This window comes from Dama dama, chromosome 3, assembly GCF_033118175.1.
Source record: "Dama dama isolate Ldn47 chromosome 3, ASM3311817v1, whole genome shotgun sequence".
Classification (NCBI taxonomy): domain Eukaryota; kingdom Metazoa; phylum Chordata; class Mammalia; order Artiodactyla; family Cervidae; genus Dama; species Dama dama.
Window position 1 is genome coordinate 41,251,375 of NC_083683.1, and position 24,554 is coordinate 41,275,928.

Consider the following 24,554-nt stretch of genomic DNA (forward strand, 5'->3'; position numbering starts at 1 on the left):
CGCGGCAGGCGGAGTTGGTTTTGCGCATGCGCCGGTGTGGAGCGCCCTCTTGTGGCCTCCGCCCGTTTACCAGAGAAGATGCTGCTGCGGCTAAGTCACTTCAGTCGTGTCCGACTCTGTGCGACCCCACAGGCGGCAGCCCACCAGGCTCCGCCGTCCCTGGGATTCTCCAGGCAAGAACACTGGCGTGGGTTGCCATTTCCTTCTCCAATGCATGAAAATGAAAAGTGGAAGTGAAGTCGCTCAGTCGTGTCCGACCCTTCGCGACCCCATGGGCTGCAGCCCACCAGGCTCCTCCGTCCATGGGATTTTCCAGGCAAGAGTACTGGAGTGGGGTGCCATTGCCTTCTCCGAGAAGATGAACTTGGTTGTTGTCCCTCCAGAGCTGAGTTTTCAGAGATGCCATTTAGAAGACAGGACAAGTGGAAAAATCACCTATACTAGGGTTTCCCAGGTGAAGTTTTCTCCTTTGGGGACCTCACTTTCCTTATCTGAAGTGATTGCTTCAGACTACTCCAAAAATCCTTTCTAGAGCCAAGCTTCTTTAGAAAGAAGTTACCATTAAGGAATTCAATGTAAAGCACAAAATGATTATTCCACATTTGAAAGTAAGTGTATTTGATACTACCGTTGTGTAAGTAGGCCATTGAGGAAGAGGAATAGAAAAGTACAAGATTAAGTATCTACTTTCAAGGACTTAATGATTCAGTTTCAAGTTTAAAATTTTAAATATTTAAAGTGTATTTGAAATAATAAAAAACTAATTTCTAATTTAAATTAGATGCATATTTAATTTTTAAATAATCAGTTCAGTTCAGTTGCTCAGTTGCGACCGACTCAGACCCGATGAATTGCAGCACGCCAGGCTTCCCTGTCCATCACCAGCTCCAGGAGCTTACTCAAATTCATGTCCATTGAGTCTGTGATGCCATCCAATCATCTCATCTTCTGTCATCCCCTTCGCCTACCTTCACTCTTTCCCAGCGTCAGGGTCTTTTCCAATGAATCAGTTCTTCACATCAGGTGACCAAAGGATTGGAGCTTCAGCATCAGTCCTTCCAATGAATATTCAGGACTGATTTCCTTTACGATTGACTGGTTTGATCTCCTTGTTGTCCAAGGGACTCTCAAGAGTCTTCTCCAGCACCACAGTTCAAAACCATCAATTCTTTGGTGCTCAGCTTTCTTTATAGTCCAACTCTCACATCCATACATGACTACTAGAAAAACCATAGCTTTGACTAGACAGACCTTTTTCAGCAAAGTAGTGTCTCTACTTTTTAATATGCTGTCTACGTTTGTCATGGCTTTTCTTCCAAGTAGCAAGAGTCTTTTAATTTCATGCCTGCAGTCACCATCTGCAGTGATTTTGGAGCCCAAGAAAATAATGTCTGTCACTGTTTCCATTGTTTCCCCATCTATTTGCCATGAAATGATGGGACCAGATGCCATGATCTTAGTTTTCTGAATGTTGAGTTTTAAGCCAACTTTTTCACTCTCCTCTTTCACTTTCATCCAGAAGCTCTTCCGTTCCTCTTCTCCTTCTGCCATAAGGGTGGCATTTCTGCCATTTTTAAATAATAAAAGGCATTAAATGAACATTATTTTTTCTAGCATCTAACTTTATGTCTTTCAATATGCTTTAAAACATATACTCCTTGATCCGTCAGTTTGAAACAGTCCTCTGATTCCCAGTTATTTGAGATGAGAAACTTGGCACACAGTCACTTTTTTCATCACTTCTCATCTTTCGTGCTTCCAGATGGCAGTTTCCCATATCATTTCTTTAAAAACTTCAAGGTTTCTAAGATTTACACTCTAATCCATAACTGCAAGTCTTCATAATTGCCTAAAGAGTTTTAAAAATTGAAACTCGTTATTTCCTGAGAGGACCGAGTAGTAAGATTGGACTCAGACAAGTAATGTCACACTACTAAATCTTCAACCCCAAAAAGAGAAATCTCTAAATGTTAGGATCAAATTTTATTTTCTTAGACTCAATCACTCAAAATTATATGTTACATAAGAATTTATTTTATGCTGAAGTGTCTTTCATGGGCTTTCCACAGGCTTGTTTTGTTTTTTAAAAATTCCATCTTATTCCACAATATAAAAATTACTCTAAAAGCATAACCATATTACTATTATCTCACCTGAAAAAGTTAATAACTGATTAATATAAAATATCTGCTGAAAAAGGTTCAAATTCCCACAATCATTTAATAATTTTTTTGTTTGTCCAAATAACTTCCATATTTTATAACTGATTTTCTTTTAATATATGATTCCCCCAATTCCCACCCCTTGTTTTTTGTCCTTCCAGTTTATTTGACAAAGAAACTGGTAATTTCTCCTGTAGAGTTTTCCACTGTCTGGATTTTGTTGTGTCCTTGTGTTCTATTCCCTGTATTTCTGTTAGTATTAAACCTAGGTACCTAACAAGATTTGTGTTCATTTTTTTGTTATCTTTCCATTCAGGAACATATATGGTGTCTGCTTGCCTCATTTTTTGTGATTTTAGCTGTCACTGCTAAGCATTGTTTAAATAATTTCATTCCTTCATTAGCCACAAATCTCCTATAAAGAGAAAAGTGGGTGTGTGTGCTCAGTCGTGTCCAACTCTTTGCAGCCCCACTGATCTTAGTCCGCCAGGCTTCTCTGCCCATTCATTTTTCCAGGTGGGAATTCTGGAGTAGGGTGCCATTCCCTTCTCCAGGGGATCTTTCCGACCCAGGGATTGAACCCACATCTCCTGCATCTCCTGCATTAGCAGGCAGATTCTTTACCACTAACACCACCCTGGGAAGCCCTATAAAGAGAAAACTTCCTCTCAACTATTTGGTTTCTGAAATACCATTCATATAGTTATTAATTCTATAATTAATTAGGCTTAATTCTCTCCCTTGTGGAACAGTTTTCAAAAGTACAATTTGGTTTCCTAGCATTCGGTGGGGTGGGGAAGGGCAAAAAACCCATAAAATTTACCATCTTGTTTTAAAGTGTATAATACAGTAGTGTTAACTATATATATATTGTTGTGCAGCGAATCTAGAACTTTTATATCTTATAAAACTGAAACTCTCAACCCACAGAACAATACTCCCCTTTCTCTCTATACTAGGTTGTGCTGTGGTTTGCTAAGTCGCTTCAGTTGTATCTGACTCTTTGTGACCCTATGGACTCTTTGTGACCCTATGGACCATAGCCCACCAGGCTCCTCTGTCCATGGGATTCTCCAGGCAAGAACACTGGAGTAGGTTGCCATGCCCTCCTCCAGGAGATCTTTCCGACCCAGGGAACACCCAGGGATAGATTGAACCTGCATCTCTTACGTCTCCTGCATTGACAGGTGGATTCTTTACCACTCCCTGATAGCTCAGTTGGTAAAGAATCAGCCTGCAATGCAGGAGACCCCAGTTCAATTCCTGGGTTGGGAACATCTGCTGGAGAAGGGAAAGGCTACCCACTCCAGTATTCTTGGGCTTCCCTGGTGGCTCAGCTGGTAAAGAAACCTCCCGCATTGCGAGACCTGGGTTCAATCCCTGGGTTGAGAAGATTCCCTGGAGAAAGGCTACCCACTCCAGTATTTTGGCCTGGAGAATTCCATGGACTGTATAGCCCATAGGGTCACAAAGAGTTGGACACAACTGGGCGACTTTCACTTTCTTTACCGCTAGCGCCACCTGGGAAGCTCCTATTGGAGCTCCTATTGGGTCACCAGCACCCAATAACCACTCTTCTACTTTCTAAGAGTATGACTACTTCACATACCTGCTATAAATGAAATCACGCAGGACTTGTCTTGACTCAGACAGTAAAGAATCTGCCTCGGTTCAGGAAGATCCCCTGGAGAGCAGTATGGCAACCCACTCCAGTATTCTTGCCTGGAGATTTCCATGGACACAGGAACCTGATCAGCTACAGTCCCTGGGGTCACAAAGAGTTGGACACGACTAACACTTTCATCTTACTTAGCATGCTATCCTTAAGTTTCATCCACATTGTAGGATGAAATCCATGTGACAGGATTTCTTTTTGTAAGGCTGAGTAATACTCTGTGTACATATCACTTTCTATCTATTCATCTTTCAGTGGGTATTTTTGGTTGCTTTCATCTCTTAGCTATTATGAACAATGCTGCAGTAAACATGGGCGTGTATACATCTCTCCCAGATATGTTTTCAATTCACTGGGATATAAGTGTGTGTGTGTGTGTTAAAAGGATGTGTTAAAGGCATAATCTTTCACCATGGATTGATTTTTAAGATTTCATTTTTTCCTAAAGTGTTTCTGCTTGTTTTAAAATGTTTGTTCCCCATTACTGTTCCCGTTTCTTGCTTTTTTTGGGGGGTGGGAGTGGGAAAGAAAAGTTTATTGCAAGGCCAACCAAGGAGAATGGGTGGCTCATACTCTAAATCCCCAAACTCCCCAGTGGTTTTCAGGGAAAAGATTTTATAGGTAAAATTTGGGTTGAGGGCTGCAGGGTATGTGACTTTCTTCTGATTGGTTGGTGGTAAGGCAACAGGGCAGTGCAGGAATCTTTTGCTCAGCCTGTACTTGCTATCCTCCACCTGGGTGAGGGCCTCAGATTTGTAAAATTGCCAGGCCTGCTATGAAACCAGGTACTTCTTCATCTAAACGACTCGGTTCTTCAGTCTCTCCCTTATTTGCATGGAGAACACCTTCCTATTCAGGATGTCTGCTGGCCCCACGACTTTTATAAGTCCCCTGCCCATAATGCTGACTGACAAAATCAAGGTTCAACTCTCTCCACTGTGGGTGCCAGACAGCCCAACATATATGCTGTGTCCACCCAAGCCAACTCTGCTACATATATATATATACATATATATACACACATATATAAGAAAAAGGCAGGTCAGTGGGAAGGACAGAGATGGGCTGGTTGAAAAGGCCTGGGGAATTGCCTCCATCCCTGAAAGCAGAGGGCAGGGGATGAAGAGCAAAATTCAAGTGGGAGCAAAGGCGACAGGGACCTTGGTGTGTCCCACAGACACACACACAGGGAGAAGGCTGAAGAATTAGGCCTGAGTCAGGCACACCCCTCGGGGCTCCAGAGACCACAAGAGGCAGCTGGGACATGTCTAGTTGGCAAGGGGGAGCATGGATGGTTGTAAGCAGGGAATGGATGGGGGCAGACAGATGTGCTTCAGAAGGTTCTCAGTGGTGCTGCTGGAGAAAGCTGCTGGGGGCAGAGGCACACACACACAGGTGAAGGGATTTGAGACCAACTCTGGAAGCTGAAGCCTCAGGGGTTACTGTTGAACTCGATGGGAGTGGGAAGATGGAAGAGATGCCCTAGGTGCTGGCTCAGGTGAGTCGGTGGCTGGTGGCGTTGGTCACCAAGGGAGATCACTGAGCCAGCAGTGTTGGGAAGACTCAGAAGTGCCTACAACCACAGCACACAGTAGTTGTCCAAAAGGACACTGGTTGAGTCAGAACACCACCTTTTCGACTCCATTTTCTTCTTAAAACTTGTTATGTACAGTTTGAATCATGTACAGATGACAATTTCAATATCTATTTTTAGGATCTGTATGTATTGCTTATTGCTGACTCATTCAAGTGGCTTGTTTCCTTCTAACTTTGATAATTTCGTGAGCTCATATTTGGTTGAGCTTAATGTGTGACAGTTTGAGGTTCTAAATTAGAGATCAGCAAACTACACCCAAAGGGCCAAGTCCAATTCACTCCCTGTTTTTTAAATGTTTTACTGGACCACTGCCATGCCCATTCACTTATGTACAGTCTACATTTGCTTTTGAACAATAGCAGAGTAGTTGATTCAGACATGGTAAGGTCCTCAAAGTAAAAAACACTGATGCTCTGGCCTATTACAGAAAAGTGTGCAAAACTGATGTAAATTAATGTTTTCCCCAGAAAGTTTTGATTCTGCTAGGACAGGGAGGGTTCATGACCTGGGACAACTTTAGCCTGCTTTGAGAACTCATGCCATGTTTCTTGCAAGTCCAGCAATAGATCAAAGGCCTTCAGAGTTATCTATTCCACAATACAGCTAGAAGCAGTAATACACTATCTTCTTTGATTATGCTGTTCTCATTTCAAGATGGTATGGATCTTTTTCATTTAACAGGTCAATCATTCAACCTGAGAAGCACATGTCCTTCTGTGGAACTTTTCTTGTATAAAATTTTTTTTTATAAAATAATTTTCTTACCTCGTCTTTTCTCTTCAGTCCTTACTATTAAAATGTTAGACGTCCTGTTCTGATTCTCTGATTTTATTTCTTCTCATTTCTCATTATCTATTTCTCTGTCTCTTGATTATAGAGTTGACCCTTGAACAGCATGAGTTTGAACTGTGTGGGTCTATTTACATGCAGACTTTAAAAATACATACACAGTACAGTACTACAGAGGATGCACGTGGTTGGTGCCCCAACACCCATGTTATTCAAGGGTGAATTGTACTTTCAAGGTTATTGAAACCTTGAAACCTTTCCTCAACAACTTTACATTGTAACCCTTCTAATGAATTGTTTTGGCTATCAGTTTAAATTTCCAGGGGCAGTTTCTTCCTTTAAATTTTCCTTTTCAAAGCATCCTATTTTCATTTAATGAATACACCTACTTTCAAAATATTAATTATATTTGAAGATGGGGTACTTTTCTGATCACTGCATTGTTATCTGCCCCCACCATCAAATTATAGCTGATCTCTTATGTATTAGAAATTTTCCTCAAATATCTGATGATCCTGGCTCTATGTTCATATTTAACAGTAGGCATTAGAGAACTGAATGGAAACCTCATGTATACATATATGACTTGGAAATACCGAGATTCACTGAAGAGAGATAAAATGGTAGGCAGTCTTCTTATCAGGGACAACCAAAAGTTGAGTGTCTAGAGATCTTTTCTCCAGACAAATTAGTTTTTCCCAAAGAAACTTAGTTTCTCCAAAGAAAAAAAATCCTGGCATAGAAGCCTATACCCAGTGGTCAGCATTATGGGAACATGCCTAGGGAGCCCATATTCAATGCAGATTTTCACTTAATCCATATTTTCAAGATTATATGTAATCCAAGGCTTGTTATCCCTGGTATCCTATAAATCTTGTGATCTTCTGGTTTAGTGTCTCAAGATTATTAATCTCTGGCTTCTTGCTCAAAAAGGCTGAAGGATAGAAAGTGGTCACTGGGGACTGCCCTGGTGGTCCAGTAGTTAAGACTCCAAGTTTCCAGTGCAGGGGGGCATGGGTTTGATCCCCGGTTGGAGAACTAAGATCTCACATACCATGTAGTACAGCCAAAAACAAGACAAAAAACAAAAAAAAGAGAAAGTGGTCACCTGACTTCAACAAATATAGAGAAAGATAGTTCAATGATTCTGTAGACAGATATGCAATCAATCCTCTCTTTAATGCTCCAAGTACCATCTCTGAAAATGTGCACCTGGTTCCTCCAGGTACTAAACAGCATTCTGCAACGTATACTGGCTTCTTTCTCAAGGTACCACCTTTTGCAGGCATTCAGATGACCATTTCCTTGGTTTTGGCTCTGTCTTTCTCTACCTGCATTTTCTTTCCCTAAAATTTATTCAACTCTCTTATCCTTTGATTTCTTCTCTCCTGTTTCATCTGTCATTGTGTGGTTACACTTTACTGAAATTTCAGGACAGAAAGAAAATAAATGGTCAGTCTGTAATATTTAGTTGCAAGTCTTCAAATTGAACTGTAAATCATCCTAAAATATTGGGATATGAAAATATTTTCCATGCTTTTTCCTTCCTGAAAGTACTTTCATAAATCTTACTAGAGATTTTTTAACAATGGAACAAAGGATGACCAAACAATGAACAAACAGGACTCTGAAATCAAATACATTAACAGAAAACAAATTTGTAATGCAAGCCACATTTTAATATAGTTTTTAAAAAACACTTCCAAATACAACTGTATATGTAATCAGGAAAAATGCTTCAAACATGTATCTTAATTAACCATTAGTACATTATTTAAAAGAATTTCTTGAATCCTTGGCTTTCTTCATTGGGTTTATAAAGGTATAAACCTACTGATTTTTCCATTTGAGTATTCTGTACTAAATGTAGTTTACCCAGCTGTAATTATAGAAGAAAAAAAATCCCATTGACAAAAATCACGTTTTAAATAGGGAAAAAAGTTTCCCTTAAGTTGGTAAAGACTGTAAATTGATACTTTAAAACTTCTGATTTACTATAAAGCAGCAATTAGTAAAATCCATACCCTTCCCCCAAATTCTGCTTCTCTTCTATTGCAAAATCTTTGTAAAAAATGTTCTAGTGCAATAAAATATCCATATTTTTAAAAAATCAACAAATAGATATAACAAAGTAATTTCTCATGAAGTTATAGCAAAGAAATACTTAACAGTATCAGGTTCTGCTAAGGAAAACATTACCATGGAAGACATTCAAGGAATCTAAAATGCTTCCATTGCGGTAGTACAAGGCAGTGCTTCAGGCTGATGCTCATACTATTGTTAAAACAGCCCCTTCCCCTTTACAGTGAAAAATCAGTGCACATTCCTCCATATATTAAACAACTGAAGTCTCAGAAAATTATCAACTGCTTTAAAATAACTGCCTAACTCACCTTGAAAACACAGATTGGCTATGATAAATCCACTTTCATAAAGGAGGTATTTCCAGTGACCTAAAAGAAACTGGCTAAATCCCATGGAAGAGTCAGGAAACTAAATGCAGGTCAGAAAAGAGGGAGAGATGACAGATGCTTTCTGTGGAATAAACAGCAACAATTTAAATATCTATTGTGAAATACTGAAACTTGTGGTGCTCAATCAGTTTCTATTACTTTTACAACACGGTAAACCAAAAATATTAAAACATGAACCTATCTTATTCTCAAAAACAATTTTCTGCTACATACATAAATAAAAAGTGCTTGTAACTAATAATACACAACACTAAAAATATCAGCTCTTAAGATCACAAATAACCTATGTCTCATTGCCAGCAATGAGGGTGATAAATGCTAACGGTGCCATGATATTTACAAAAAACAAAAAAATATTTATATTCAATTATTATCTCCTATAGTCCCAGTGTTATCATTATACCACTGAGCATAAAATAATCTTCTTTAGACAGGTAATTAAAACAGATTATATTTTAGAAGCGTAAAATGCAAGAAGATCCTTCTTAGCGATTAAGTGTTTGTACTAGTTCATAATGAAAGTAAACATGAATAGAACACAATTCTGGAAAAAAAAAGAGAGAGACTTATTTATTTGTTTTATAAAATAAAAGGAGAAATCTTAGTCAAGAGGTGACAGCTTTAGGTGTCATCTTAACCAAGAATAAATTGATAGTATTTCTTATTCAGTTAAATAAGACAGGAAAGGAAATTCTAATTCCTGCTACCTGCTCAGTCACTTCAAACATTCTTCTTAAGGAAGTAAAATCAAAATATTTTGGTTTTTGGTTTCTCTTTAAAGTAAAAATTTCCAGATGCCCTGGAATCAGTGAGTTCGATTTGGTGTCTTCTTGTGTTCTGGGAAAGAACAATCACTTTAAACTGGGATCTCAGCTTTCAAATGCTGTTACCAATTATTTGTGAGTTATAATCTGCAGGTTCCATTTTTAAAATATGTGGGATGACACTGTCAATTCGAACATTGCCGATGAGACCTTTGAAAAACAGTTCTTCGGTGATGGTAGCGTTCATCAATCTCAAAGCTGGCAATCGAAGTAGTAGTCTAGACAACCTCAAAAGAGAAAAAGGAAGGTGAACAAGGTTGTAAATCAAAGAGTAACTCAGTAGAAAGATATACGTAATTTCTGCATGAATACTAATATCATAAGTTAACAAAGATTATCAACAGTTTTCAACACTTAAAACCTTTAGTATTCTCAAGCCTTAAACTACATGACAATCACCTGGATATATATGATGTCTGACAGACTTCACTGGAAAGCCTTGCTCTTAACTGCTATGCTGTGCTACCTCTAGTTGGTTGTATGAACCATGGAACAGTTTTAAACCATGGATCAAGTTATAAGTTTAATGGCTTAGGAACTCTTTCAAGGTTATAATAGCAATGTTTTGTGTTATCAGGATACATGAGGCTCAATGATAGTTTTTTTGGTTTTGCTTTGCAAAATGTATTGGGAATAGTAAAATAGGCAATGAAGTGAAGTGAAGTGAAAAGTTGCTCAGTCATGCCTGACTCTTTGCAACCCCATGGACTGTAGCCCATGGAATTCTCCAGGCCAGATTACTGGAGTGGGTAGCTGTTCCCCTCTCCAGGGAATCTTCCCAACCTAGGGATCAAACCCAGGTCTCCCGCATTGCAGGCGGATTCTTTACCAGCTGAGCCACTAGGAAAGCCCAAAATAGGCAATAGTTGTTGTTAATGGGAAGAGCACAGATTATAGAATCAAAACCATTAGGTTCAAATCCTGATTCAGCTACTTCTAGCTATGTGAGTGGGCAGAAGCCACTACTCGCCCTGTCGCTTTCACAGTGTTGTGACAATCAATAAAGTGATCCCTGCCAGTTCCTGGGCCAGTGAGGCAGGACAATGTCTTGTGTGAAAATACATTGTAAGTTGAAAACTGCTATCTAAAGATAATTAATTTAACTAACTATGAATATAAGAAACTAAGAAAGAGTTTCAGAGGTCAAAGAACCTGGAACCTAATAGAACAGAGGTCAGCAGGCAGATGTAGAGTCAAAACGAGGAAAATTTTAAACACTGTTTTTATTTGTGTGTGTGTGTGCTAGTCAGGAAGCAACAGTTAGAACTGGACATGGAACAACAGACTGGTTCCCAATAGGAAAAGGAGTACGTCAAGGCTGTATATTGTCACTCTGCTTATTTAACTTATATGCAGAGTACATCATGAGAAATGCTGGGCTGGAGGAAGCACAAGCTGGAATCAAGATTGCCAGGAGAAATATCAATAACCTCAGATATGCAGATGACACCACCCTTATGGCAGAAAGTGAAGAAGAACTAAAGAGTCTCTTGATGAAAGTGAAAGAGGAGAGTGAAAAAGTTGGCTTAAAGCTCAACATGCAGAAAACAAAGATCATGGCATCTGGTCCCATCACTCCATGGCAAATAGGTGGGGAAACAGTGGAAACAGTGGCTGACTTTATTTTTGGGGGCTCCCAAATCACTGCAGATGGTGATTGCAGCCATGAAATTAAAAGACGCTTACTCCTTGGAAGGAAAGTTATAACCAACCTAGACAGCATATTAAAAAGCAGAGACATTACTTTGCCAACAAAGGTCCATCTAGTCAAGGCTATGGTTTTTCCAATAGTCATGTATGGATGTGAGAGTTGGACTATAAAGAAAGCTGAGTGCCGAAGAATTGATGCTTTTGAACTGTGGTGTTGGAGCAGACTCTTGAGAGTCCCTTGGACTGCAAGGAGATCCAACCAGTCCATCCTAAAGGAGATCAGTCCTGGGTGGTCATTGGAAGGACTGATGCTGAAGCTGAAACTCCAATCCTTTGGCCACCTGATGCTTAAAGCTGACTCACTGGAAAACACCCTGATGCTGGGAAAGATTGAGGGCAGGAGGAGAAGAGGACGACACAGCATGAGATGGTTGGATGGCATCATCGACTCGATGGACATGGGTTTAGGTGGACTCCGGGAGTAGGTGATGGACAGGGAGGCCTGGCGTGCTGCGGTTCACGGGGTCACAAGGAGTCCGACACGACTGAGCGGCTGAACTGAACGGAACTGTGCTAGTTGCTCAGTTGGGTCTGACTCTTTGCGACCCCATGGACTGTAGCCTGTCGGGCTCCTCTGTCCATGGAATTCTCCAGGCAAGAACACTAAAATGGGTTGCCATGTCCTTCTCCAGGGTATCTTCTTGGCCCAGGGATCAAACCCTGGTCTACATCATTGAAGGCAGACTCTACCATTTCAGCCATCAGGGGAGCCCATTAATTTATATAAGGTATAAAACTTTTGACACTTTAAAAAACTGGAAAAAAAAAAAAAGATCATAACAAAACCAACACCCAAAGAACCACCTTTCCAAAAAGTTTGTGGCATTATTTATCCTTCATCTATGCTAACGCCTTATGCTCTTGAGAACACTTGAGCACTTGAGAACAAGTGAAACCAGCAGACCCAGAATTAAGCAATCTTTCTGCATTCATGTACTATACTGCTCAAATTACTAATTTCCTGTTTGTTCCCACTAGCTGAGCTGCATTCACAGAACTGGTAGGAAGTAGGGCAGGAAAACTGGTTAGATGTAAGATAAACTACAGCTGATTTTCATGATGGAACTGGCTTATAAGTCTATTATATAATCTATGTAAAAAGTTATTATATGTAAAATATTCTTTTACTAGTTTGAAGTATGTTAATAGTATTAGTAAACAAATTTATATAGCCCTTACTATGTAACAGGCACTGCTCTACTAAGCTCTTTGAATATATTAACTGATTTAATCCTTACACTGATTATAAAATGTGGGTACTATTACCTCCATTTTACAGTAAAGAAATTGAAATAGAAGTTAAATAACTTCTGTTAACTTCTATAAGGTCATACAGCTAGTAAGTGGCAGAGTTAGGCGTTAAACCCAGGTGCTCTTGCTCTGATAGCCAAATGCTTAATCACTCAAAAATTGAGTTCATTTTATTAAAGGACACTGGTAAGAAACACTTTGCTATAAATGCCATAAGCCAAATTTAAAAATTAATTATAAAATAAGCTAATGGTATCTTTTTATTCATCCACTTTTCATCCCCTTTTCTAATTCAATCCATTATTTCATCTAAAGCAAGTTAAGAGCTTGGGTGTGAGAGTCAAACTACCTGGCTCTGCTGTTTATTGTGTGACTTTGAGCAAGTTACTTAACCTTTCTGTGCTGAAGTCTCATATAAAATAGTACATATAAAAAAAAAAAAGTACATATAAAGTACTTGCAACAGGCATTAACTACTTGAAAGGCCAAAGCTGACTAAATTTAATTACACTTGGAATGGAGAATAAGGAAACAGATACACAAAAATTTTTAAGATGAACTTAATTAAATAGTATTTAACTTCTAGATACCTGTAGGTGTCATCTGGATATGTTTTGGTTATATAATCTTGGAATTCAACATAAGCCTTTTCCTGAAATTTCTCAATTTGTTCCATGTTTTCTAGGCCTGGATGATCTGAAACATTAAAGAATATATTGTTACTTTAGTTTTGCATACTCATTTACTAAGACACCAAGTAGAGATGGAAAAGGTGATAAACAACAGTTCAGCAGGAAGCCCTATCATACATGCATGGCTCTTTCATTCCACAAATACTAGTAAAATTTTAGCAACCCACCCACTAAATACCAGGCACTGTACTTAAACCCTTCAAACCGTTTCATCTCATACATGTATTCTAACATCTAATAAAAAAATGAAACCACTGGGCTCAAATAAAACTAAACAGCTTTTTCTATTTCACAAGTGGTAGAAAGGATTTTGATCATTTTGCTTTCAATATAAACAAAAAATGAAATGACTTGGCTTAGTTAAAAGTATTTTTAACCAATGAAATATTTTCAGAATGAAAGTGAAAGTGAAACTAGCTCAGTTGTGTCTGACTCTTTGCGACCCCATGGACTGCAAAGTCCATGGAATTCTCCAGGCCATAATACTACAGTGGGTAGTCTTCCCTTCTCCAGGGGATCTTCCCAACCCAGGGATCGAACCCAGATCTCCCAACATTGCAGGCGGATTCTTTACCAGCTGAGCCACAAGGGAATCCCAACAATATTGGAGTGGGTAGCCTATCCCTTCTCCAGCAGATCTTCCCAACCCAGGAATCCAACTGGGGTCTCCTGCATTGCAGGCTGATTCTTCACCAACTGAGCTATGAGGGAAGCCCCCATTTTCAAAATATATTCTTTAAAATTTTTTTCATTAAAATAGTAGTACATACTTTAACTTAAGTATAATTGACATACAACATTGTATCTGTTTAAGGTACAGAATAAAATGAAGTGACATTCACATGCACTGTGAAATGATCACCACAGCAAGTCTAGTTACCATTCAAAGTTACGAAACTTTTTTCTTATGATGGGAACTTTCCAGGTTTATTTTCTAGGAACTTTCATGTTTACAATACAATAGTGACTACAGTCACCATGCTATAAATTTTATCATTGTGGCTTACTTATAACTGCAAGTCTGTACCTCATGATTCTCCTTCACCCATTTCACCCACCCCCTCATGCATGCTATATTCTATATTTTCTTAATAAGAAAATCTTCCTTTCACCATTGTTAGGATAAAAAGATACTTATGAAATTATAAACTCTGAACATCATCTCTATCAGAAAAATAATATAGCAACATGAAATAACCTATATAAATATTTCACTGAAGTGGAAATGTTAAAAGAATTTCATAAAACTTAAGCCTAAAATATGGAAAGTGGTATCCTGACTAAGGAGAATAAGAAAAGTAGCAAACAGAAATAGAAGGAATATTTAATAAAACAAAAGTACATTATAATTCTGTTGTCAAATCTATGGTCTTTCAATTTTAAGGAAAATTAAAGTGGCAAATTGGTTGTGATAAAAACTGCAATACATGTTATTAATTTATCTAAAACACCAGAACAGTACAAAATAGCTTTAATTATCTTACTCATATCACTGAAGGTATAAGAAGCAGGGTTCCTCAGATCATTTTATTATGATACACAGTAACAGAAAAACATATACCAAAATGAAGAATACAGAGCCTAAGAAAATAGTCAATTTTTCTTACTCTAAAATTGATTGTTGAGCTTTACTGTCATTTTACTATATGTAAAAACTAGCAATTGGCAGAAAGACAAGAGACCCATTTTTCTATTTATTGGGAACTCATAAGCTGTTTGGAAATTTAACCCATTAACAAAGCAATCTTCATCTCTCTTTTTGCCTTTTAATGATGCAAAGTATACGTAAACATTCAAGTACTGAATAGGACTAAAAGTCTGCATCATTTCACTGATTTCTTCAATTTTCCTTTTCACACCCAGATGTCTTATATCCAAAAATTTCAGATTTGAAGTGTACAATTCAACAGTTTTTTAGTATATTCAGAGTTGTGCAACCCTCACCACAATCTAACTTTAGAACATCTTTGTTGGCCCCAAAAGAAACACCCATTAGTAGTCACTCTTCATTCTCTCCTCTCCTTAGGCCAAGGAAGCCACAGATCTCTCTATAGATTTGCCTATTCTGGACAATGCAGATACATGGAAACATTTAATATGTGGTATTTTGTGACTGGTTTGTCACTTGCAAACTGTTTTCAAGGTTTATCCATGGTGGCATGTACCAGAATTCCATTTATATATACATTACATTTTGTTTATTCATTTGTTTGATGGACACTTCAATTGTTTCCACTTCACACCAATGTACACTCCCAATGGCAAATGCATGAGGGTTGTAATTTCTCCACATCCTCAAACACTATTTTTAATAGGAAGTAAATGTTTATATACCTGGACTGAAGAGTACAATTGCCTTCAGGTAGGCATATTCATATCCATCAATGCAGAGTTTTACCATGCTGTTACAAAACTCCTGTAGTTTGAAGATGTGTTCCATCAATAATTTTCTTCTTTCTGCTGATATTTTATCTTTAATTAAAAACAAAGAAACAAACAAAATCTTCAGCAAAAATGCATGACTATTTTTATGCGATATATTTCCTTCTCACTAATTTCTAGCTTTGAATATAATCAATTTATCAAATGTTAAAAATTCAATATACCTGCAAGTTTAATGTTTTATTTATTTATATATTCAGCTGTGCTGGGTCTTAGTTGCAGAATGTGGGATGTAGTTCCTTAACCAGCAATGGAACCCAGGCCCCCTGCACTGGGAGCACAGAGTCTTAGCCACTGAACCACCAGGGAAGTCCCTCTCTGCAACTTCAAATGAAACTAATTAATGATCTTCAGACACTGTTCATTCAAGAAAAAAAAAAGAACAGGTTGTTAATATTTTTATATTAGGCTTTTTAGCCCTAAACGTAATGTCTTCTTCTAAGATACACCTTTGAGAAGATAAGCCGTAAAGACTAAAAATTTGGCTAACCAACCAAAGTACAAAAGATTCAAATTTTGGTAATAGGATTTAAGTTTATATCAATAAAATAAGCAAAATGAAAAATAAGTAAAATATCTAGATTATTAAGTTACCAACACTACTACAACAAAAGCAAATATTTAGCCAAAAAAAACAAAAACAAAAAAACCCTGTCAAGACCAAAGAAAAGTTGAGTAAAACAGTATGTTCTAACTTAAAAATTATTGTGTTTATGTAGTACTGACTTCTGGTATATCTACTATTGATGAGATCTTAAGGCTATCCTTTGCCATTAAATAGGAGGGGAAGCAGATAGTTCAAGAAAAATGTATAACAACAGGAAGTGGCATATGCAAAGGAAATAAATGTAATTCTCTATCTATAATTTTTTCTTGAACTCAAAAAAAATAGTTCTTCCCGTCTGATGATGGGGCACCTTCTTCTTGGACAGTCACAAGCCATTCTGAAACTAAACATTTATAAATCAGTGCTTGCCCACCTGTCTCCTCAAACGACTGGGAATTGTAATCAGGAAAAGGAAAAAAATAATTAGGATTGTTCTGTGACTCTTTAGTAGTGTCTAAGTGAAAGGATACATACTGATGAATTGATTTAAAAAAAAAAAAAGTTTAGCCTACCTTAGGATTCAAAAAGCTACAATTAAGAAAAGCAGTTTATGCCATATGACCCAGCAATCCCACTTCTGGGCATACACACCGAGGAAACCAGATCTGAAAGAGACACGTGCACCCCATTGTTCATCACAGCACTGTTTATAATAGCCAGGACATGGAAGCAATCTAGATGCCCATCAGCAGACGAATGGATAAGGAAGCTGTGGTACATATACACCATGGAATATTACTCAGCCGTTAAAAAGAATTCATTTGAATCAGTTCTAATGAGATGGATGAAACTGGAGCCCATTACACAGAGTGAAATAAGCTAGAAAGATAAAGACCAATACAGTATACTAACGCATATATATGGAATTTAGAAAGATGGTAACGATAACCCTATATGCAAAACAGAAAAAGAGACAGAGATGTACAGAACAGACTTTTGGACTCTGTGGGAGAAGGTGAGGGTGGGATGTTTCGAGAGAATAGCATCGAAACATGTATATTATCTAGGGTGAAACAGATCATCAGCCCAGGCTTGATGCATGAGACAAGTGCCTGGGCCTGGTGCACTGGGAAGACCCAGAGGGATCGGGTGGAGAGGGAGGTGGGAGGGGGGAGGGGGGATCGGGATGGGGAAAACATGTAAATCCATGGCTGATTCATGTCAATGTATGACAAAAACCACTACAATATTGTAAAGTAATTAGCTTCCAACTAATAAAAATAAATAGAAAAAAAAATAAGAGCAAAAAAAAAAAAAGAAAAGCAGTTTAAAAACAGTTGGTAACTATACGTTTATAAATAGTTGGATTACCTCTATATAAGCGTACCCTGGATTCTTTGGTATGTATGTTGAAGTGTAAAAATTCACGAGGCCTGATCAGAAATAGCACTTAAATACATTTGTTTCAGTTTTGTTGGACTCTCATTTAAAACTATTTTGGGTGATTAATGAATGAATTTATCAAAATGTAAAAATTATGTAAGGTAAAAAGGATATTGGTATTTATCTTTTCATACTTAACTTTAAATATAATACTATAAAACCGATGTCTCCTCATATCCTAGAAAAGGAAAAATAAGGTGCTTTTTACCTTGTTGAAGGCTACTGTGAAGACAGTTGACAAACGTTGCTAATATAGTTGCCACATTCATCACTTGCCAGCACTGGGCAAGACCAAGAGTAAAAAGTTCATTCCAATAAGCTTTCACCAATGATATGCTGTTTTCTTGCCTATAAAAACAAAAACAAATATCAAATATATTTTATGAAACCTTATAACTGACTCATATATTTGAAAACACAATGTTCATTCAGTTCAGTTCAGCCGCTCAGTCCTGTCAGACTCTTTGCGACCCCGTGAACCGCAGCACGCCAGGCCTCCCTGTCCATCACCTACTCCCACAGCCTACCCAAACTCATGTCCATTGAGTCGGTGATGCCATCCAACCATCTCATCCTCTGTCGTCCCCTTCTCCTCCTGCCCTCAATCTTTCCCAGCATCAGGGTCTCTTCCAGTGAGTCAGCGCTTCGCATCAGGTGGCCAAAGGATTGGAGTTTCAGCTTCAGCATCAGTCCTTCCAATGACCACCCAGGACTGATCTCCTTTAGGATGGACTGGTTGGATCTCCTTGCAGTCCAAGGGACTCTCAAGAGTCTGCTCCAACACCACAGTTCAAAAGCATCAATTCTTCGGCACTCAGCTTGCTTTATAGTTCAACTCTCACATCCATACATGACTATTGGAAAAACCACAGCCTTGACTAGATGGACCTTTGTTGGCAAAGTAATGTCTCTGCTTTTTAATATGCTGTCTAGGTTGGTTATAACTTTCCTTCCAAGGAGTAAGCGTCTTTTAATTTCATGGCTGCAATCACCATCTGCAGTGATTTGGGAGCCCCCAAAAATAAAGTCAGCCACTGTTTCCACTGTTTCCCCACCTATTTGCCATGGAGTGATGGGACCAGATGCCATGATCTTAGTTTTCTGAAAGTTGAGCTTTAAGCCAACTTTTTCACTCTCCTCTTTCACTTTCATCAAGAGGCTCTTTAGTTAACTTCTTCACTTTCTGCCATAAGGGTGGTGTCATCTGCATATCTGAGGTTATTGATATTTCTCCTGGCAATCTTGATTCCAGCTTGTGCTTCCTCCAGCCCAGCATTTCTCATGATGTACTCTGCATATAAGTTAAATAAGCAGAGTGACAATATACAGCTTTGACGTACTCCTTTTCCTATTGGGAACCAGTCTGTTGTTCCATGTCCAGTTCTAACTGTTGCTTCCTGACCTGCATACAGGTTTCTCAAGAGGCAGGTCAGGTGGTCTGGTATTCTCATCTCTTTCAGAATTTTCCATGGTTTATTATGATCCACAGAGTCAAAGGCTTTGGCATAGTCAATAAAGCAGAAATAGATGTTTTTCTGGAACTCTCTTGCTTTTTCCATGATCCAGCAGATGTTGACAATTTGATCTCTGGTTCCTCTGCCTTTTCTAAAACCAGCTTGAACATCTGGAAGTTCACCGTTCACGTATTGCTGAAGCCTAGCTTGGAGAATTTTAAGCATTACTTTACTAGCGTGTGAGATGAGTGCAATTCTGCAGTAGTTTGAGCATTCTTTGGCATTTCCTTTCTTAGGGATTGGAATGAAAACTCTGAGTGTAAAGTTTTATACAGTAAAGTCAAGGTAATCAACCAGTGAACAAAGCACACAAAAAAGAACAGAGTAAACAAGTTTAAAAAATCAGTTTTTGATGGCCTGTGTTATACCTCTTAGTTAGAAAATAACATTGGCATTGTTGTACAATAAGGTCCTACAACTTGACCAATACTTTTCTAACTATGGGCTTAACTTTCTCCATGGTCTCTTTGCTTCTTCAAACCAGTTACATTAAAACAATATGAAGAAATCTGGTAAACTTTAAACAAAGCTTGGATTTCTCATAATAGACCATTTTTCATTACCATCGAATCTAAACAGAACACAGATATGCTCTTCAGTGATACAACCAAACTTCTAACTCATCATAGTGGTACTATGGGCTAATTTATATTTTCTTACCTTTTTAGGGGGCAACCAACCACACGATTGAAAAACAATTACTTCTATTTTCAAACATATTCAGTGTATGCAAGTTTCAGATCCTTATTAACAAGCCTGAGATAACACTGAAACGGTGGTGGTAGGGAGAAACAATACCCCAAGTCATTTAGAGCCTCCCTCATTTAGGCCAAAGACAGCCTATTACAAATGCTGGCTCCAGTGCACTTACTTCATTCAAACTGTTAACTTCATCAAATTATGAAATATGGATAATCTTCCACATAATATAAATACCACCCAATATGATTCTTCATATAAAATTTTAAGTTATAATGCTGTATCAGTTTGCCCCCTTTAATCAAATCCTCCCAAAATAAAAGCTCTTGTCTCATGTACATCTGTGCTACAAAATCACACAATATTCAAGAACTTCAAGACACTTACCCTAGAGCCTGGAAGGAAGGAATTGAAAGTGCCCAGTGCATCGATAAGAACAGCAGCCTGGAGGCAGACTCCCCAATGTAGTGCACATTCAGGTACTCAGGCATAGGAGACGGCATGGTGAGCTGGTGTGAACAGGGGTGAGGTCAATTATCTCACATGGGACACTTCTAAATGAGCACTTCTTTGAAAAACTTAACTGTCAACATGTCAAGTAACTATCTAACATATTAGCCAAAAAGGCAAATCTTGATATAATCCAAGTCACTGGATTTTACAGCTAAAAACAGGATTTAGAATAAATGAAAAGCCCAGAGTTTCTAACAAAGCAATATTCAGATAAAGCAGAATTCCACTTAATAAATACCAACCACAAGATTATCTTTGTGTGTTTTTAAAAGTTACTTTCTGTCTTCATATCAACTTTAAGTCTTTCCTTTTCTTTCTTCATTAACAGTATGTAAACAACAAATTTAATTCAAGAAGCAATCCTTTATGTTAAATGTCCCTTTCATTTAGGCAATGGGGATAGCAAATTCAAATGCTTATAGGAGAGTAATGAGTGAAGTGAGCCTGCTGATGCCATTTGTAGAGTGCACATTCCCAGGTAACGGGCATGGCTGAATTCAACACATTGAAAACATTTGGAATTAGGGCTCAGAACTACTTGCTTTTTCAATTTTTCAAAAAGCAGCTCCTACGTAAAATCTCACCATCTAATCTACAGGAAAAATAAAGTGTGTCTGTGGCCATAACGGTCACAGGCTGACCTTAGCTAATGTGTGACCACTGTTGAAAATAAAGATCCTACATCAGAATACTTATCAAAGCATTTTTGAAAATCTTATTAAAGAGATTTTTTATCGCTATAAATTAAATGTAATTTCATCCATAAGAAACTTCTATTTTAAAATTATTAAAATGATCAGTAATACCAAGCATAGGTGATGATATAGGGAAACAAATACATACAACTGAAGTGAGGTGAAAGTTGCTCAGCCATGTCCGACTCTTTGCGACCCCATGTACTATACAGTCCATGGAATTCGCTAGGCCAGAATTCTGGAGTGGGTAGCGTTTCCCTTCTCCAGGAGATCTTCCCAACCCAGGGATCGAATCCAGGTCTCCCACATTGCAGGTGGATTCTTTACCAGCTGAACCACCAGGGAACTGAGTACTGGTCAAATGAAGGGCAAATTGGCTGTATCTATCAACATTTTAAAACTGAGTTTATCCTATGACCTAACAATGCCATTTCTAAATCTCTATTTCAAAAGGATACTTGCATATATGCACAAAAAAGCATATACAAGGATGTCCATTTCAGTACCGCTCTTAACAGAGAAATTAAATGCTGGCTATAACCCAAATTTCTATCACTAAGAAAAGAATAATCCATGCCTACTTAGTAGGCATTAAAATTAGTAAGATATATGTGTAGCTGAGTCCCTTTGCTATTCACCTGAAACTATCCTAACATTGTTAATCATCTATGAAAGTGAGTTAGTTGCTCAGTCATATGTGACTCTGTACCCCAATACAAAAGTTCAAAAGAAAAAAATAAATAAAATAAAATTAGTAAGATAAACTGAGATAGCGTAGAAAAAACATTTCAGACATCTAAGCAGAAGAAATAGCAAAATAATATTGATGAACCAATATATGTTAAAAAGAGTGTATGTATATAGATACACACTTTATGTGTATTGTATATATGATAGGAGGAGATACACCACACAGTTAATAGTAGCTACCTCTGCTGGGGGACAGGTGAAAATGCCCATGTGCACTTTTCTGGGGAGTTGAATATATAACTTTTAACAGATTCTCAAAGGTACCTATGATGCCAAACAGATCAAAGCTTTTCATCGAAACGATACCAAAGTTCTCTGGAAATGTTAGCTAAAAATGCAAAAAATATTAATTTCCTTTGTTCAATGTTAGCCATAAGTGGTTTGTCTATTTACAAAATGGTGTCAAGTAATAAAACAGGACAATCAACAGCTGAAATTCCACATGTGAAAAGATAATTTTTAAATGTTTGAGAAATGTTTACTGCAGCAATAAATTAAAATATCATTCTTTAAGAGAATTATAATAAGTAGATATTAAGCATCATAAATTTAATTGTTAGGATGCAACTGTTTCCACACATAAGTATATAAAAAACAAATTGAAAACTATCACACATTTTCGTACTGGCTATGGTGAGTAGGAAAAAAAAAACAACCCTGAAAAGTCAGGGAAATCACCAAAGATTACTAGTTTTAAGGGGGTAGGATTAGGATGCAAAAACAAGATTACCCTTGGCTAAGTAGTTTAAAATCATTCTAAAACAAATGAAATACTTCACAATATGTAAAAACTGGATATTAGGGCTAAAAAATACAGCTGCGCCCTAAGTTACACAATAGTGATGGCAATGCTGAAAACTCTGTTGCTCTAATCATAAAACTGAAACCACCTGCAATATACACTAGAACCTGTTATTCAAAAGACTGCCACATTGTATTATTTTATAGAGAAAAAATGGCTTAGAATTTATCTGTTTTACATACGTAATTTTCTTAAAGCAAGATAAACCTCCAGCATTGTATTAAGGCCAATTCTAGGAAGAAAAATGTTTTAATTTCCCCAATTCATCTGTCCAAAACAAACTTTTGAAGGATGACACAGATTCTTCTCACTGCCTGTTCCTATAGCCCCATAAAATTTTTTCTTGTAAAGTACAAATGAAGCATTTCTGATTTTTTTCATGTAAATTAACTCTGGTAAAATATTCCACAAAGACAAGTTTCCCTGATACGTTTGTCAACTATATCAAATTACAGCCACAATTATTTAGATGTGACTTTTCTCTGAGTCATTTCTACCAAGCCAAATTTTGTAGGAATAAATTTTATCATATGCAGCTTTGATCAGTGTTAATTTTTTTTTGGCTGCACCGCACAGCATGTGGGATCTTAGTTCCCCAAGGGACAGAACCCACGTGACCGACCTGTAGTGGAAGTGCAGTCTTAACCACTGGACCGCCAGGGAAGTCCCTTGCCAGGGTTAGATTTATTTTGTGTTCATTATTTCTGCCAGTAGCACACATATCTGATAACTATATATTTTCATAAGAAACCCATGGAAATTTATAATCTCCAGTAAAGTTATGAGCAACTACCCTCAGGTAGTCCAGGACTGTTATGCTATGCACTGCTAACTAAGAGTTCTTAAGCACTTTCAATCACTTGCATATGATTTGCTAATAGTCCTCAGGGAGGGCAGAGCAAAGATAAACAGAGGGATCAAAACAGCAGAGTCTCAATGAAGGGTCTCAAGGGTCAGCCTTTCTATAGCTGTAGTCCGAATATTATCTGAATGACAAATCAAATGCCAGATGTTATTTTCTAATATTCTACATGTATTGTTTCCATCATAAATATATTTAAGGAAGCAAAAAAGAAATTACAGATGTACCTTCTCCAAATGGTTAAAGTGTAAAAAGTTAAAAACCAAAAATTAAAATAATTTAAACCTTCTTAAAATGAGGCTGAGAGCTAGCTGAGGCATTATATAATTAATTGTGTTCTTTGTAGTTAACTTGGTAAAAGCGGAAAATCTGTGTCTTAGAGACTGATTTACACTAAAGCAAGGGGTAGCTAGGCATTGAATGAAACCAGTGGATTCCACACATGATGAACACCAATACTTAAAAACACCACCATCAACAAACTATGTCTAACAGAGTCTAAATGAAAAAAAAATCATGTCCAAATGTCTTAAAAGCTAACTCTTATAATCTTAAACACATTAGTTGATATTGTGAGTACTATATAAACAGGATGTTTTACTGAGCTGTTATTTTATGTTTTAGCTGCTGTTTCAAATCCTAGTTGGGGTATCTCTGAGTTTAAAAGCACAACAAATATATTTTGATTTCTGAAAGGACAATTAAAATCAAAATGGTCACACAATGTAAAAATTATGAAATATATATACATATAGAAATACCCTGAAAGCTACATGTGAATCGCTGAGAAGTGGCCCCTCTTTTTCGATGTAATTTATGCTCGAGTCTCCAGCAATTAGGTGTACGTTTCCTTCCATGCCCTCTCCTGAGCTCTGACAGGCTGTGTTTTCTCCAGGATTCAAAGCTTTTGCAAGAGTGTCAAATGCCCTATAAGGAGACATCAGAAGCTGTGAGCTTGGCCAATCTCCACAATAAAATGAGCACTCTATATAAAATTTGGAAATTAAGATTTAGGCCTTAAAAACTGTTTAGAAAATAGAATTTTGGTATATCACTGAGCATTCTATTTCAGTGATGTCTTTGACTCACTCTCCAAAAGTAACAAATTAAACT

The 24,554-nt window shown here is 37.6% G+C and overlaps 1 protein-coding gene across 3 annotated transcripts in view; it reads right to left on the reverse strand.

Moving 5' to 3' along the window:
- Nucleotides 1-9,239: 9,239 nt before the first annotated feature.
- NR2C1 (nuclear receptor subfamily 2 group C member 1) overlaps nt 9,240-24,554 on the reverse strand; it is a 39,210-nt gene continuing 23,895 nt past the window's right edge. Inside the window, exons 9-14 of one of the 3 annotated variants that reach the window (XM_061125954.1) lie at nt 24,215-24,368; nt 20,207-20,328; nt 17,815-17,954; nt 15,509-15,646; nt 13,073-13,178; nt 9,240-9,748 (exon numbers count right to left, since the gene is read on the reverse strand). In XM_061125954.1, coding sequence (XP_060981937.1) covers nt 9,574-9,748; nt 13,073-13,178; nt 15,509-15,646; nt 17,815-17,954; nt 20,207-20,328; nt 24,215-24,368 — 835 coding nt within the window. In that variant the 3' untranslated portion in view covers nt 9,240-9,573. Of the gene's footprint in view, nt 9,749-13,072; nt 13,179-15,508; nt 15,647-17,814; nt 17,955-20,206; nt 20,329-24,202; nt 24,369-24,554 lie in introns of all 3 variants that reach the window. The other 2 variants (XM_061125947.1, XM_061125939.1) reach the window with 2 other exon arrangements.